The following is a 14,344-nucleotide window of genomic DNA, read 5'->3' on the forward strand; positions in this document are numbered from 1 at the left end:
GGACACATTCAGGCTCTCAAAGAGAAGACTGAGCTACAAGCCCAACTTGCAGCTCTGAACATGAAGCTTCAAGCACAGGTGGAGCACAGCCAAAATAGCCAGCAGAAGCAGGAATCTCTGAGCTCAGAAGTGGCCACATTAAAGCAGTCTTGCTGGGATCTGGAACGAGCTATGGCTGACCTGCAAAATGCCTTGGAAGCAAAGAATGCTAGTTTGGCTTCTTCAAATAATGATTTGCAGTTAGCAGAGGAGCAGTACCAAAGACTCCTGCTGAAGGTTGAAGATATGCAAAAAAATGTTCTCACCAGAGACAGCACAGGTGGGATGATGTATATGTCAATCTTCAAAAGTTGTTATTTCATAAATAATTTTATTTCAACATAATTCTGAAGCCCAGGAAGAAGGGATTTTAATCTGTTTCATTGATCTCATACTAATACAGTGGTTTGCATTTTAAGATGGGTTTTATTTTTGTGTCACAGAACTGCCACAATTTGCAAGCTGCCACTGCCAGCTTGGAGAAGGAGTTATAACTATTTAGTCTAGTAACTGTTTGACAGTGGACTCAGGGTGTTTAGAGAGTTGTACAAATACTGGCTTATAATGATGGCTGTACATGTCAGAATACCTGCTGCTTCCTGATTTTTCATGAGTTCGTATTTTCTGCCTCTGAGGAACTATGAATGCTTACAGAAGTGATTCACTTATTTTCATTTTAATCTGCTAATGATCTGATACTTTGGATTCTAGCATTTCCCCTCACTTTTCTAGGAAAAGGCAATCCTTATGTAATTAGGTATATATCTTTTTGTTCAAAAAGGAGGGGAGAAAAAAAAAAAAAAGAAAAAAGCTATGAATATGGCAGTAATCCTTGAAAATGTGTGTGTAAAACTACAAAAATGGAGTTTGCAAGTCCAAGTTCCTTATTTTTCTTTTTCCAGTTCATGATCTAAGACAGCAGATGGCTTCCTTACAGAACCAGCTTCAGAAGGTGCAGTTGGAACGGACCACACTGACCAATAAGCTAAAGGCATCTGAAACAGAAATCACATCGCTCCAAAATGTGCGGCAGTGGTACCAGCAGCAGCTTGTACTAGCACAGGAGGCCCGTGTCAGGCTGCAGAGCGAGATGGCCAATATACAGGTATTATGATTTACTTGCATATGGGAGGACTGAGAATCTTTCTTTTTTATGTTAGTTTTAGCCAGAGGACGTTGTTTATGAGCTCGGACAAGGGAGCCAGTCTCACTTGTATATTCTGCAGGTGGAGAGCAGGGGGAGATGGTGATTTGTTTTCATTATGAGGTGTTAATTCATGTTAAGGCATAAATTTAATCAAAGTACTTCCCTTCTGTGGATGAAGCTCTTAAGTGCAATGAAAGTATTGGTGAGATAAAGCAGAGATAGATTCAGTATTAACTTTTCTAAAACTCTTAAATTTTTTGGCTAAATTTTGACTGTTGGCATTAATCTGTGATTTTCTTTTTTCTTTTTTTTTTCATTCCCTTAAGGCTGGGCAAATGACCCAAGCAGGTATGTTGGAACATCTCAAACTAGAGAATGTGGCACTGTCTCAGCAGCTGACTGAAACCCAGCACAGATCCATTAAAGAAAAGGAACGTATTGCAGCACAGCTGCAAAATATTGAGGTATGGTTGTAGGTGGTCTTCATGATTATATTCTGTCTGGATTGTGTATTTTAGGTTTTGCAAACTCAAGTTTATTCTAGCAAAGTAGCAAAGCATTCTTAGGAATTTATTAAAATATTGTATTATATAAACAGTAAATATTTTGGAGCAAATAAATTTCATGACATCACAAACAGTAAGAAGGATCAAGGCCATATGTTTCCCATTTCAAGGTGATACTTGCATTTTCAGCTCTGATATTTTGTTTTAATTGATTTTTAAAAGTGGATGTAAATATTCTCTTTTGTCCATCCATGAACATTTTCAAGAGAAAACTTAATTGGAAGTTAAGCCAAGTCAGTAAAGTGCTTCCTAAATGTGTGAAATTGCTCAATACTCAGGTTTATCCTTCCTACCCTCTAGTAAGAAAAGATGGGTAAATTTTGAAGTGCAGTACACTTACTTTCAAAGCACTTAGAACCTCAAATGCCATTGAATTCCAGTGACATTCCTGCTTTGAAGTCTAAAAGGGCAGTAAAGTAGCAGGTTAATGGAAGCACCCTATTTCTGTGTGCAGTTGCATAAATGTCAGGAATTGCAGTTTTATGGAGTAGCTACACATCTGAGAAATCTCTTTTGTTTTGGAATTTTTCCAAACAATTTTAATAAAGCTTCTCCTTCTTTACGTTTCATCTATTGAGAAAGGACATGGTGTTATTTAAGAAGAATCCTGATTGTCACAAGTATACAAGACATTCACTGTTATTCTAAGGTGTCTTAAGTGTATGAATGGGTGACGTCAGTAAAGACATACAGGTGTATAAAATGGACATCAGAATTATCTTTGCTTGTGTCTTTTCTCTTAAAACTTTCTTGATAATTTACCACCTTCTTTTCTTCTTTTTTTGTCTCTCTGCCCCTCCCTTTCTGTTAACATTTTAGAAGTTGATTCTTTGCTTTTTCTGTGCAGGCTGACATGTTAGATCAGGAAGCTGCCTTCATGCAGATTCAGGAGGCTAAAACCATGGTGGAAGAAGACTTGCAAAGAAAACTAGAGGAGTTTGAGGATGAAAAAGAACAGCTTCAGAAAATGGCTGATTCTGCAGCAACACTGGAGCAAGAATTGCAGCAGGTAGACTGTTAAGCAAATTCTCAGGGGTTTCAAGGGAATTACTTATTTGGCTGAGAAGGCAATAGTAAATAGATAGTGGGCTCTAAAGTTATTTTAAAACCTGAAAGATTGCTGCAGAAATGAAGTCCATATCAAAGTCACTTTGTTCCAGGTGAAAAGGCTCTCCTTTTCTTTCAACTATCTCAGGAACAGTACTTTTTTTAAATTTCAAAGCTACTGTCTTGTAGATGCTGGGGTTTTTTTAGTGAATTCAGTATGTGATTAAGTATAGACAAGAAGCACAGATCTGTGTTCAAAGTTGTTAGGCAATCAGGATATCGTTATATATACTTACAGTGTAATAAATCTGCACTTTGCTACTGCTTTAACCTTGTAACATACAAAGGCATGTCGAGGGCTGGAATGAGATAAAGTAAATGATAGCTCAGTATTATATTCCATGTAATTATGGCATTATCATAATAACACTAATTTTACCTTGTATATCTATACATTTCAAATAACAATTTAGAATACTGTGAATCTTACTTCAGAATATTTTAGGTTTGTCGTCCTGGTCATTGCTTAGCCTGTAGAATTAGAGATGCTGCAGGAGTAAATAAATCTATTTTATAGAGAAATAAAAGAAGTGGCCTAAGAAAGTTCTGATACTTTTTTTCCCTAGAAGCTAAAATATTCTGATTGGAGTGCATTTGCAAAGATGGCTTTCATTTTGTTTGAATTTAATTTTAAAATACTACTTCTTAGGTCAAGTTGACTTTGCATCAGCGAGATCTGCAGCTTGAATCTTTACAGCAAGAACACCTAGACCTGATGAAACAATTCACTCTGATCCAAGAGACATTGCACACCAAAGAGCAGTCCCTGAATGACCTGCAAACGCAGTATGATGAACTGAAGGCTAGATTAGAAGAGTTCCAAAGCGATGCTACTTCTAAAGATGACATGATTCAGTATTTGCAGAATGAGAAGATTGTCTTGGAAGTAGCTTTGGAGGCAGCAAAAGCAAGCAAAGAGCAACTTGATGAAGGAGCGGCACGCCTTGGAGAAGATACAGAAGTAGCATCACAAGTCTTGGAACAAATGAGGCAAGAAATGGCAATCAAGTCCAGCCAGGTAATGAATCCCTAAAAGTAGCTCATTTAAAGTAGCTGTTGCAGGGAAGTATTGCCACAGGCACATGATAGACCCAGTTACAGAACAGGAGATTGGTACACACAAGTTTGTATGCATGTGTAGTTGCAAGATTCAGCTAAAGTGAACATTTTGACCAGTTCTGTCAGTTTTCCCTGTTGGCAGACAATCTGGTGTAATTTTACATTCTATTATGTCATTTGTGAGCTTACAGTTAATATCTCTTGGTATCTATGTGCACTTACACATTTGTGTGGTATGGAAGCTGAGATTAATTGATCTTATTTTGTCTGCTTCCAGGAGCCACCATCTTTCCAGAATCTGCCAGTTTTAAGAAGCAATACCTTTAAAGTATAGACCGGTTTTTGAAATAATACTTTTGTGTGTTGCTTTTCTGTGCACTGTGGGCCAGATTCCTCCTTGTGCAGTAATTTGGTCATGTGTAGTTGTGCCTTTTCTCTTGAAACCATATATCCGGGTTTGCTTTTGCATATTGTATACCAAGACTTTTTTTCTAGTCATGAACTGTTTTACAAGATCAGGCCTAATGCATGTCCTTATTTTTTTGTGTCTGATTTAAATTATGGTGACTGTCCCTTTCACAATGTAGTTTTATAGGCGTGTATGCTCTATCTTTCAGAGCATCGAAGCTCCATAGGAAGAGCTTTCTTATTGATTACTGGTAATGATGAGTTCCTGGGAATCTTTAGAGGTTCTTTTGAGTATAATAATGGGACTTTAGTAGCACCAATAGAAGTACTGAAGAACTATGGAAGTATATTTAACATAAAGATTGCTTTTCTTCTTTCAAAGAACTGGCTGGTTTCTTTATTTGATACTGTATGTGTGAACAGGTACCATCCAGATGCAACATATGTACACTGATGATGCATACTAAAACTTTAATGGCAGGATAAGGGGACTTACACATTGCTGAGAGTTGACAAGGCTCACTATGTGGTAACCTGTGTGAATGTATTTCTATATAAAATGTGTTATCTAATAGTGCCACTGAGATAGCTAACCAGAAATGGGATTTCTCATTAGATTAAGTAATTGGTATAAGTATAGCAAAAGATATGTCACTGAAGAAGTAATGTAGAATATGACATTTGGCATGTAAACCAACATGCTTGCTTTTTTTTCTCACCTCTGGCAGGTAGAAAATCTACAACAAGAAAATGCCAGCCTTAAAAAACAGGTTCAAAAAGTGAAGGAGCAGTTCCTGCAGCAGAAGGTAAGGAAAAGCAAACTTTTTCAAAGAAATAAATCCAAGGAATATACTTTTTTCTTTTCTTAATCCAGTGAAGGCATGTACTTTTGAAGGGTTTGTGAGGACACTTAATTCCATCTTCTGTATCAAATAACTTTGTGACATAATTATACAGTTTCTATGTTTTGTATAGGTTAATTTTTATCTGTAACTAATGTAAAAGCAGATCCAGCAGTGAATTTATTCTTGTTGAACTCCAGAGAGCTTGCCAAATGATCCACCATATAAAAATCTCTCTGGTTTCTTGATGAGATTTGCTTTTGCAAAAGCATCCATGAAAATCTTCAAGTGTCGTTGTTTCCTGCAGCTTTGAAAAAAAGTAGTTGCTTCGGTAATTAGATGGAAAATAAGTCTTTTATTGCAAATTTTACTCTGAACTTACACAGTTCTGAAATGGTAATTTGAAATTGTTATGTCATTAGTGTTGCATATGTGTCTTTTTTTATAGGCTGGCACCATTAATTTATTACTTGATTGCTTATTAACCTAGTGTGAAAGGCTGTTTTAGCTTGCTGGGTTTAAGTTGGGAAGGCTGTTTAAACTGTCGTTCACAGTTAAGCTCACTTCTCATGGCAAAAGTTACTACTTGTGTGCATGGAATAGTTAATCTTTTACAATTAGTTTAGTTTAAGAAAATGGCACATCATTAGTGCAGTTCTGTAAAGAATGTGAAGAAGAGTATCCCATATTGCTATAAAAATTCTTACTCAGGTCTGGGGTATTTTTTTATGAACTGCTGATACATAGTGGTATTTGATATCTGAGCTTACATTAAAAGCTTTGAACCAGAGTAAATATGTTACAGATGATGATGCTGGTTTGTATTCATTGACGTACACCCCACATCCCCTCCAAACTAAAAGAATATCTGTAAATACCTTATAGTAAATTACTCTTAAATTTGTAAAGCTGTAACAGAGGTGACATTGTACTTTTGAATCTCTTGTGTCCAAGGTAATGGTGGAAGCTTATCGAAGAGATGCAAGTTCTAAGGACCAGCTGATTAGTGAACTGAAAGCTACAAAGAAGCGATTGGACTCAGAAGTGAAAGAGTTAAAACGAGAGCTACTGAAAATTCAAGTTGAAAAACAGTCACTTGAATCTGAACATTCAAAACTACAGAAGGAAGTATCTCAGGTTCACCAGCAGATGGTGGAAATAGAAAATCAGTTTCAGTCAGTGCAGAAGGAACGAGATGAAATGGAAACACGCCTACAGGTATGGAAGATGTTAAGCTTTGGACTTTGAGAGTGTTAGATCCAGGAATATAGCACATATATGTTGATATTTCTGTTAACTTTGGAAATAAACAGAATGACCATCTGCAAGTTAAGATTCTTGGCTACATATTCAATACTGTCTACACATTTGAGCATAAACCTAGCAAAATTCTGTAAATACATGACTGCTTATTAACATCCATGTAGTACGTGGGGAATAGCATGCTACAGGTGTGGCAGATGTGTGATGTGGAAGCAGTTTCCTTGGTCCTAAAGTGAACTCCATCTGAGAGCAAAGACCAAACTAGAACTCTATTCATACATGTCGTGATGATGGCCACAGAGGGAAGAATTAAAAGCAGGAATAAAAGGGAAACAAAAAGGAGATGGAGAACCTTGAAGTAGTCTTCATATTTAGAAATGGAAATAATTCTGAAATTTTATGCTTATTCTTTTCTAATCCAGCATACAGCAAACATGCTTTTGTTCTTACTGTGATGGATGCTTTTTTCCTTCCTATTAAGTCTTTGCAGTTCGATAAGGAACAAATGGCATCTCTTGCTGAGGCAAATCAGGCATTAAAACAACAAGTAGAACAAATGCAAGAAGAAGCAAAAAAGTAAGTGTTCATTTAGCACTGACAAAAGAACTGCATTTGTTTTTCATAGTCACCTTTTTAGCAATCATTCTTTTCCTATTCCCTAGTTTTTCCTTTGGGAAATTGAATTAGCTATAGAATCATATCCGTGGCAAAGTGTTGGTTGCATGCTACACAGTAGTTGCAGCTGCTCCTCTGATTTACTTAAGCTTTTAACCAGCAGTTTCTGCTGTGCATACTGTAGCTAATCCTAATTACCATTCACTGACTTCTAGCTTTGAGTGGCTAGAATGTTGACATTAATAAGAACCATTGGTTGGTTTGGTTTTTTTTTCCACTGGTGATCACAGGGTTTTAGAATATCTGATAGGATTCTTACTCTAAATTCTGTGTTATTTTTAGAGAGAGTGGTATATATTTCTTCATATTGGAGTTGTAATAATTATGACAAAATCCTCAATTACTGTAAGTGTTTTCTTAGAATGTTACAGTCTTCAGGGTATGGTCTTGCAGAGGGCCAGATTGTACCTTAGCAACCTAATGGCTTTCTTTGATAAGGTGGGCAACTCTGGGACAAGGGGAGAGAGGTGGATGTTAGTTTTAGTTAGGCTATGTGAAGAATAAATCCTTTAGTACTGTTTTCAGGCAGTTTTAACCTGATGTTTTATTTTTCCTTTCACTCTAGGGCCATTACTGAGCAGAAACAGAAGATGAAGCGTCTAGGGTCAGATCTGACGAGTGCTCAGAAAGAGATGAAAGCAAAACATAAAGCCTATGAGAATGCAGTTGGCATTCTTAGTCGTCGGCTGCAGGAATCTCTGGCTGCAAAGGAATCTGCTGAAGCAGAGTTGAGCAAACTAAAAACACAAATCACTGATGGTGGAAATAACCAGATTGCTCAAGTATGCAGATGTCTTTTAACACTTGTTTAGTACAAGGACAGAGCTATCTTGGTATTAAATTGAAGTCTTGAAATATTATTTTACACTGATGTGATTGAAAGTATTTGGAATATAAAGCTAGATAAGAATATGGTATCAGTGTTCTGAGCACTGAGGATTTCCTTAACTACCTCTGAGGGAGGTGATTTAGCCTTCTTTGGTTGGTTTGGTGGGGTTTTTCCTTAATTTTACTTGCATCTTTCAGGTTACCAATTGTAATCCAAGCTCAAGAAGATGGTCAGCCTTAGTGCTAAATTTCTGGATGAATTTTTTTGTTGAGTTGTTCTTTGGAGTGGTTTCCTGTTGTTGTTTTGGAGTTTTGTTGTTCTGGTTTTGGTTTGTTTTTTTTTTTTTTTTTTTTTTTTTTTTTGTTTTTTACGAAAGACTCAGCATCTGAAGATTTTCCAAAATTCTAACTCTTACTGCCTTTTTTTTTTTTTTTCTCATTGGCAGTTAAAGGTTCCTGAGGGTAATTCATTTTAAGTTATGCCTGTGATTAGAAAATTAATTTACTGGGGGAAGCTGCAGTTCCTTGAACCAGTGGAGCAGATATCAAGTGCACTAACAGTAGCAGCTGGATGCAAGGGTGGAAAGCTTTGAGCAAGACTTTTATGTTAAGCACTAGCACTTCACTTAGCTTTTGCTAGAGAAGTAGACTTTTTAACTAAAACAAAATTACTCCTGTAGATGGGTGATATATTCATTAATCACACTTGTGATCCATTTGTCTTTAGGAAAGGATTCAAGCTCTGGAGACAGAATTGCAAGCTGTTAGCAGCAGTAAGTTGATGCTGGAAAAAGAGCTGCAAGAAGTGATTTCACTTACCAGCCAGGAGCTTGAAGAATACAGAGAGAAAGTGCTGGAACTTGAGGATGAGGTGATTGCTTGAATTTGCATGCTAGATGGGAAGATGACAGTAAAAAGTGCCTGAGAAGCAGGGAGAAATTTTAGTACCATAATCCTATTCCAACAGTGTAGGAAATCAGAATCTTACATAGGAAACTTGGTGTCAGTGACATTTGCTAATTTTGTTGCCCTGTGCTGGTTCTTTGTGGTTTCATGAGTCATCATCGTAAAAGAAGAAGAGAGAGAAAAGTAGTTCCTGTTTCAGATACCAGCTGTATCTGGTCATGAGACAGAGAGGATGCATGAATCATTAACTATCTGGAGTCATGGATGCTCAATGATTTTCAAGCCAGGGTGGTTGTGTTCAATTGCACAAAAATATTGCATGTATCAACTACTCATGATCTGTACCTGAACAGTACTCCTGGATTCTGCTTTCTAGCAAGCATTTTAGTCTTTCAAAAGGGAAAAAATAAAATACCTAACTGAACTAACTTAAAGTGTTCATTTAAAAAAAGCAGAAGAGCAAAACAAAAAGAAATGTATGCTTGATTTGGTTGTTGTTTTTCTTTGGCTGTAGCTTCAGGAATCTAGAGGCTTCAGGAAGAAGATAAAACGGTTAGAAGAAATTAATAAGAAGTTGGCCCTTGAACTGGAGCATGAACGTGGAAAACTTACAGGTCTTAGTCAGTCCAACGCTGCTTTGCGGGAGCACAATAATATCCTTGAAACAGCACTAGCAAAAAGAGAGGCAGACTTGGTACAACTGAACCTACAGGTATTTGACCTTTTGATGTTATATCTTCAGAGGGGAATTAGCTCATATTTCTGATAACAGAATGCAGACATCTTCACTCATTGGATACAAAGATTGTGCATTTTCTCCAGGTCTGGGTCTCCCATGTGTTGTGTAACAGCAGTAATACAGGGGGCTAAACAAGAGATCAGAAATTAGTATTTGCACTAAACAGAGCTGTTTCTTTCTGGGGACTGGGGGAAATCATGCTGAAAACATTTTCAGTAGTGAAAGTGTGGCTCATTTAAGTTAGTTGGAACATAAACAGTGTTACTTATAGATTAATTGAGATGCATGATATTTATGCCAATAGTACCCTATTTGTGGCGCATAAGCAAATGGAAATATAGGCAATGAGCTACCATTTAACCATAGCTACTTTTAAGCTTGAAGGGTACTGTAAGGCAAGAGCTATCAGCAAGCAGCAGAGAGGAGTTCTGCAGTCCCTGCATTGGTTTCTGTTTCTGTTTCCTCTGCTGGCATTTCTGGTCTTCCAGTGAGCCCACACAAAATATGTGTGTGTTTTTGTGATGTGATACAGGTTCAGGCTGTCTTAAAGCGGAAAGAGGAAGAGGATCAGCAAATGCAACAACTTATTCAAGCTTTGCAGGCTTCCTTAGAGAAAGAAAAGTTAAAAGTTAAAGATCTTAAGAAGCAGGTAATGTCTGTTATTTTTTTTTTTACTTAAAAGGTGGTTTAATGGTATTTGAAAAGTAGCTTGAAACAAAATACATGCTTTAATGACATACTGCTTTCTGCAGGGTCTCCCTCATGATAGCCAGTGGCTGATGTCTTTTCTGTAATGCCCTGTGTTAAGCACACTCACTGACTATCAGGAAAGTTCCATTATAACTTGTAATGTATGGGACACATCCTGCAGTGATGATACTTCATCCAGAAATTCACAATGAAGAAGCAGAATGCTTCTGTTATATACAGTTATTAACTGCCATTAGCATTAGTAAAGGTAACACTAATAAGGGTTTTAAGCAAAAAGAAAAGTATTAACAGCTGCACAGCTTCCTCCTTGATTAGTTTTGTACCCCTTTAGTCTAGCTCCCTTTATGATTCACCTACAGTGATAAACCAAAGCAAAACTGCATCTCTTTTTTGTGGCAGGAAGCAGCAGCCAAAGCAGATGCAGCACATAACCGCCGTCATTACAGAGCTGCTGCGCTTGAGCTCAGTGAAATCAAGAAAGAGCTACATGCCAAAGAACTGCTTGTCCAAGCCCTTCAGGCTGAAGTGGACAAACTGCAGTAAGTAAATGTCCAAGTTCTTAGAGAATAGTAAATAAAGTCTCTGAAAAGTCAGAGAATCTCTGTAAAAACATGTTAGTGAATTTTTGGTTTTGCCACTCTGTAATGGATTATGCTGAAATGGACCAAAGCTGAGCCTGACCATAAGATGCATGTTTGGACTTCAGGCAAATACTTGCAGTTTTGTGTCTCTTCCTAATTCAGTTAGACCTGAAGCGTGCTGTGTTTGGGCTTCACCATCTGCTTTTTTTTACTGTTTCAACACAGATTTCTATTTCATGTTACTAGTAAGAATTAACACTTCATATATATATACTATTATTATTCTCTCTTTCACATCCCTGAGGGGCTACATAGAGGATAAATTTGATTGTTGAATATATTCCACAATATATTCAAATTCCGTTTGGTTTCTTGTATAGAAGATAGTTTCTTACATTAGAAGAAATTATCAAACCTATATGAGATCTAAAGTTAAAACCTATTCCTCCTAAAACGAAAGCAAAATTCCAGTCAGATGTTTTTCTATTGTTACTACATAATCTATTGTTTGTAGCTGGACTCTTACCGGAGCTCAAGGATTGCGGTTTTTTTCCACTATTTCATGATATATTCATGCACCTGTCTCTTATAAAATCTTTTGTGATTTAACTCTTGCTGTGAATGTGTTGGCAAAGCCTTCATTCAAAGCTATAACTAACCAGGTCTTATGCACTGTCATGTCATTTATAGTTACATAGCTAACCCAGTGAAGTACATGTTTTAAAGGACAGATTGAATAACGGCTGTGTCTGTTAATCCTACTGCGCAGGGTAGAGGATGAAAAACATTCCCAGGAGGTATCACAGTTTCAGGAAGAGCTGGCAGAAGCCAGATCTCAGCTCCAACTTCTGCAGAAGCAGCTGGATGACAAGCTTAGTGAACAGCCTGTAGTAAGCCAAGAGGTAAAACCTGCATATTTACTGTGTTTATCCTTCTTTACGATGGGTTGTATAACTTCACTTGTCTTTAACTCTGAAGTTTTGCTAGATTTTCTTAGAACCTGTCAGGGTTCATGAGACATAATAATACATTTCAGATTTTGTGGTTGATTGCACCTATAGATAATTCTAAAGATGCGAGTTTATTTTGGTTTGTGTTTTCCTCTTTCCTGCACTTTCCCCACCCTGGTAGGTGGAAGACCTCAGGTGGGAAGTAGAACAAAAAGAAAGAGAAATTGAAACACTTAAGCAGCAGTTGGATATGAGTGAACAGCGCAGCCACAAAGAGTTAGAAGGGATACAAGTTGTCTTGCAGGTAATCTTGGTGGAGATTCTGATGCTTAACTGGTATTGCTGTAGGGGAATAATTAAAATATTTTTATTGTTTAAAAGCATTCTATACTGATACTTTTCTGATACTTCTTTTGATAAATTTTTATTCATAAGAACTTAATCACTGTATGTTTTACAGTCTTTATTTTTCTCAGTTTTACTTTGACTGTGCTATTAGCTTCTGGCTGGACTAGATGAATCAACCAGCCTAGTTGATTCTGTGATTCTGTGGTTCTTCTTTCCTTGACCTTATGCCAAAAAAATAGTCTACTGACTTTTTTTTTTTAATCTAACTTCTGGTTTTCTGCCAGTGCAAATTGGTTTCAAATAGCAGTGTTCTGTGCTGTTCCTTTTTCTAGTTTCCCCTAGAAGCTGGAAAAAATAATATATATGAAAACATTAGTTGACTGGAATTTTTATACCATTTCCCTGTGTCACATTGATTCTCTTCCCATTTAGAATATCAAGACTGAGTTGGAGATGGTGAGGGAAGACCTGTCATTGACTCGGAAAGATAAGTTTATGCTGCAGGCTAAAGTGACTGAACTGAAGAACAGCATGAAGTCACTGCTGCAGCAGAACCAGCAACTGAAGCTGGACTTGAAGCATGGCAAAATGAAGAAGGTATTTAGGAAGAGTACATGTTGTAGGATACTAGAAAATATATATATAATATATATAATGCTCTTAAATTTAAGTACCAGAATATACGCTGTTGCAGGAAGCCTGGTAAAAACTCTGAACTGAAATGCCTGCCTGTGATAGACTTCCTGATGTTCTCATATCTAAATGATAAATACATGAAGACTTGCAGGCAAAAGTAAATGTACTGATCTTGACTTCCCACATTTTATTTCAGAAATCTTTGTGTTAGATGTAGTATTTTACATTTACATTTAGACTTATAAAGCAAAGAAGTTACCACTTAAATAATGACTCATGGGCAAATATGGAGTTAGTATCTTCTTATCGTTAATGCCTACCTAATATTTATGCGCCTATCCTCTCTATACAGTCTAGTTTTATATCCTTCCACTATTTTAGAAACTAACTACTAGGGGTTTCAGTTTTCTGATTTGCTACTAGAACACAGAAAATGCAGTAATAGGAGCTCCCTTGCTCTTTCCCTCACTGAAGTAATCCTCTCATTTAGTGAGACAGAATTTTGTATGGAAGCTTCCATTTCATTCTTTTAGACACTGGTTCTGATACCTCATTCTGCAGGTTCCAGAATTTCCAAAAGGATTAATTTGATTGTACTTAACTGATTTTTTTTTCTTATTTCTTTTAGCTATACTGGTAGAATGTTATTAAAATAGTTGTGAAGATCCAAGTCATTAGCTTTAAAATCTTCCTGGTTTTATTTCTTCAGTAGTTCTTGAGTAGGTCCTTCTAAATGCTGTTTGTTTACTTAGGAGCATGGCTAGCAGATGACATCAGGTTAGGAACTTTTGCTTGAGACCCATGAGCCTTAACACGAATGTGCTTCTGATTTCTGCCTTGTAAGGCAGATACGTACCACTAGTGTGATGTGAGACTCTTCATCATGGTAAAAATGACACTGATGAAATAATGTGTTTGTATTTTGGGCTGTTCTTTTTTTCCTTCAACCAGAAGAAGGAACTAAAAGGAGAGAATAACTCTTCAAATCCTGTGACTCCAGTCAAGATTCCTGATTGTCCAGTGCCTGCTGCCTTGCTGGAAGAACTGCTGAAACCATCGACAGCTGTGAGCAAGGAGCCTTTAAAAAATCTGAACAGCTGTCTCCGGCAATTAAAGTATGACCTGTTGTTTTCAACCATATTAAATAATCTTAAAAATGTTTCCAAGAAACCAGCTGCCAGACTAAAGAAGAAAAGGATTTTGAATTCTTTTCCTCTTATTGGGACTATATTTAGGACAGTAGGATGTTCTGTCTCTCTAACTGCTTGCTTATATAGTAATGAAATAGGGAAAGAACTCTTTACAGCAAACTAGACAAAATGTCCATCCTAAATTATACACAGCAGAACAAACTGGAAACAGCTATTTCTAGTTGTTCTTGCTGGTGGTGAAGATGGTGTTTCTTCGCAGCATCAGAAAGGCTCCTCATGATAGTAGACAGGGAATGTGTTAATAAGAAACTTCTATAGAGGAAGTTTATTCTGCCAAAAATATGTTTTCAGATCTTCCCTTAGAAGGTTGCACATGAGATTCTGAGCA

The 14,344-nt window shown here is 36.9% G+C and overlaps 1 protein-coding gene across 2 annotated transcripts in view; it reads left to right on the plus strand.

Moving 5' to 3' along the window:
* GOLGA3 (golgin A3) overlaps positions 1 to 14,344 on the plus strand; it is a 29,631-nt gene that overhangs the window by 10,596 nt on the left and 4,691 nt on the right. For both annotated transcript variants that reach the window (XM_080628308.1, XM_080628307.1), the window contains exons 7-23: positions 13 to 319; positions 942 to 1,144; positions 1,513 to 1,650; positions 2,600 to 2,761; positions 3,509 to 3,877; positions 5,055 to 5,132; positions 6,123 to 6,386; positions 6,913 to 7,007; positions 7,672 to 7,888; positions 8,662 to 8,805; positions 9,355 to 9,552; positions 10,112 to 10,228; positions 10,690 to 10,829; positions 11,641 to 11,773; positions 12,003 to 12,125; positions 12,602 to 12,766; positions 13,757 to 13,920. In XM_080628308.1, coding sequence (XP_080484434.1) covers positions 13 to 319; positions 942 to 1,144; positions 1,513 to 1,650; positions 2,600 to 2,761; positions 3,509 to 3,877; positions 5,055 to 5,132; positions 6,123 to 6,386; positions 6,913 to 7,007; positions 7,672 to 7,888; positions 8,662 to 8,805; positions 9,355 to 9,552; positions 10,112 to 10,228; positions 10,690 to 10,829; positions 11,641 to 11,773; positions 12,003 to 12,125; positions 12,602 to 12,766; positions 13,757 to 13,920 — 3,017 coding nt within the window. The remainder of the gene's footprint in view (positions 1 to 12; positions 320 to 941; positions 1,145 to 1,512; positions 1,651 to 2,599; positions 2,762 to 3,508; positions 3,878 to 5,054; positions 5,133 to 6,122; positions 6,387 to 6,912; positions 7,008 to 7,671; positions 7,889 to 8,661; positions 8,806 to 9,354; positions 9,553 to 10,111; positions 10,229 to 10,689; positions 10,830 to 11,640; positions 11,774 to 12,002; positions 12,126 to 12,601; positions 12,767 to 13,756; positions 13,921 to 14,344) is intronic.

The sequence above is a fragment of the Psittacula echo genome (genome assembly GCF_963264785.1).
Source record: "Psittacula echo genome assembly, chromosome: 13".
NCBI classification, from domain to species: domain Eukaryota; kingdom Metazoa; phylum Chordata; class Aves; order Psittaciformes; family Psittacidae; genus Psittacula; species Psittacula echo.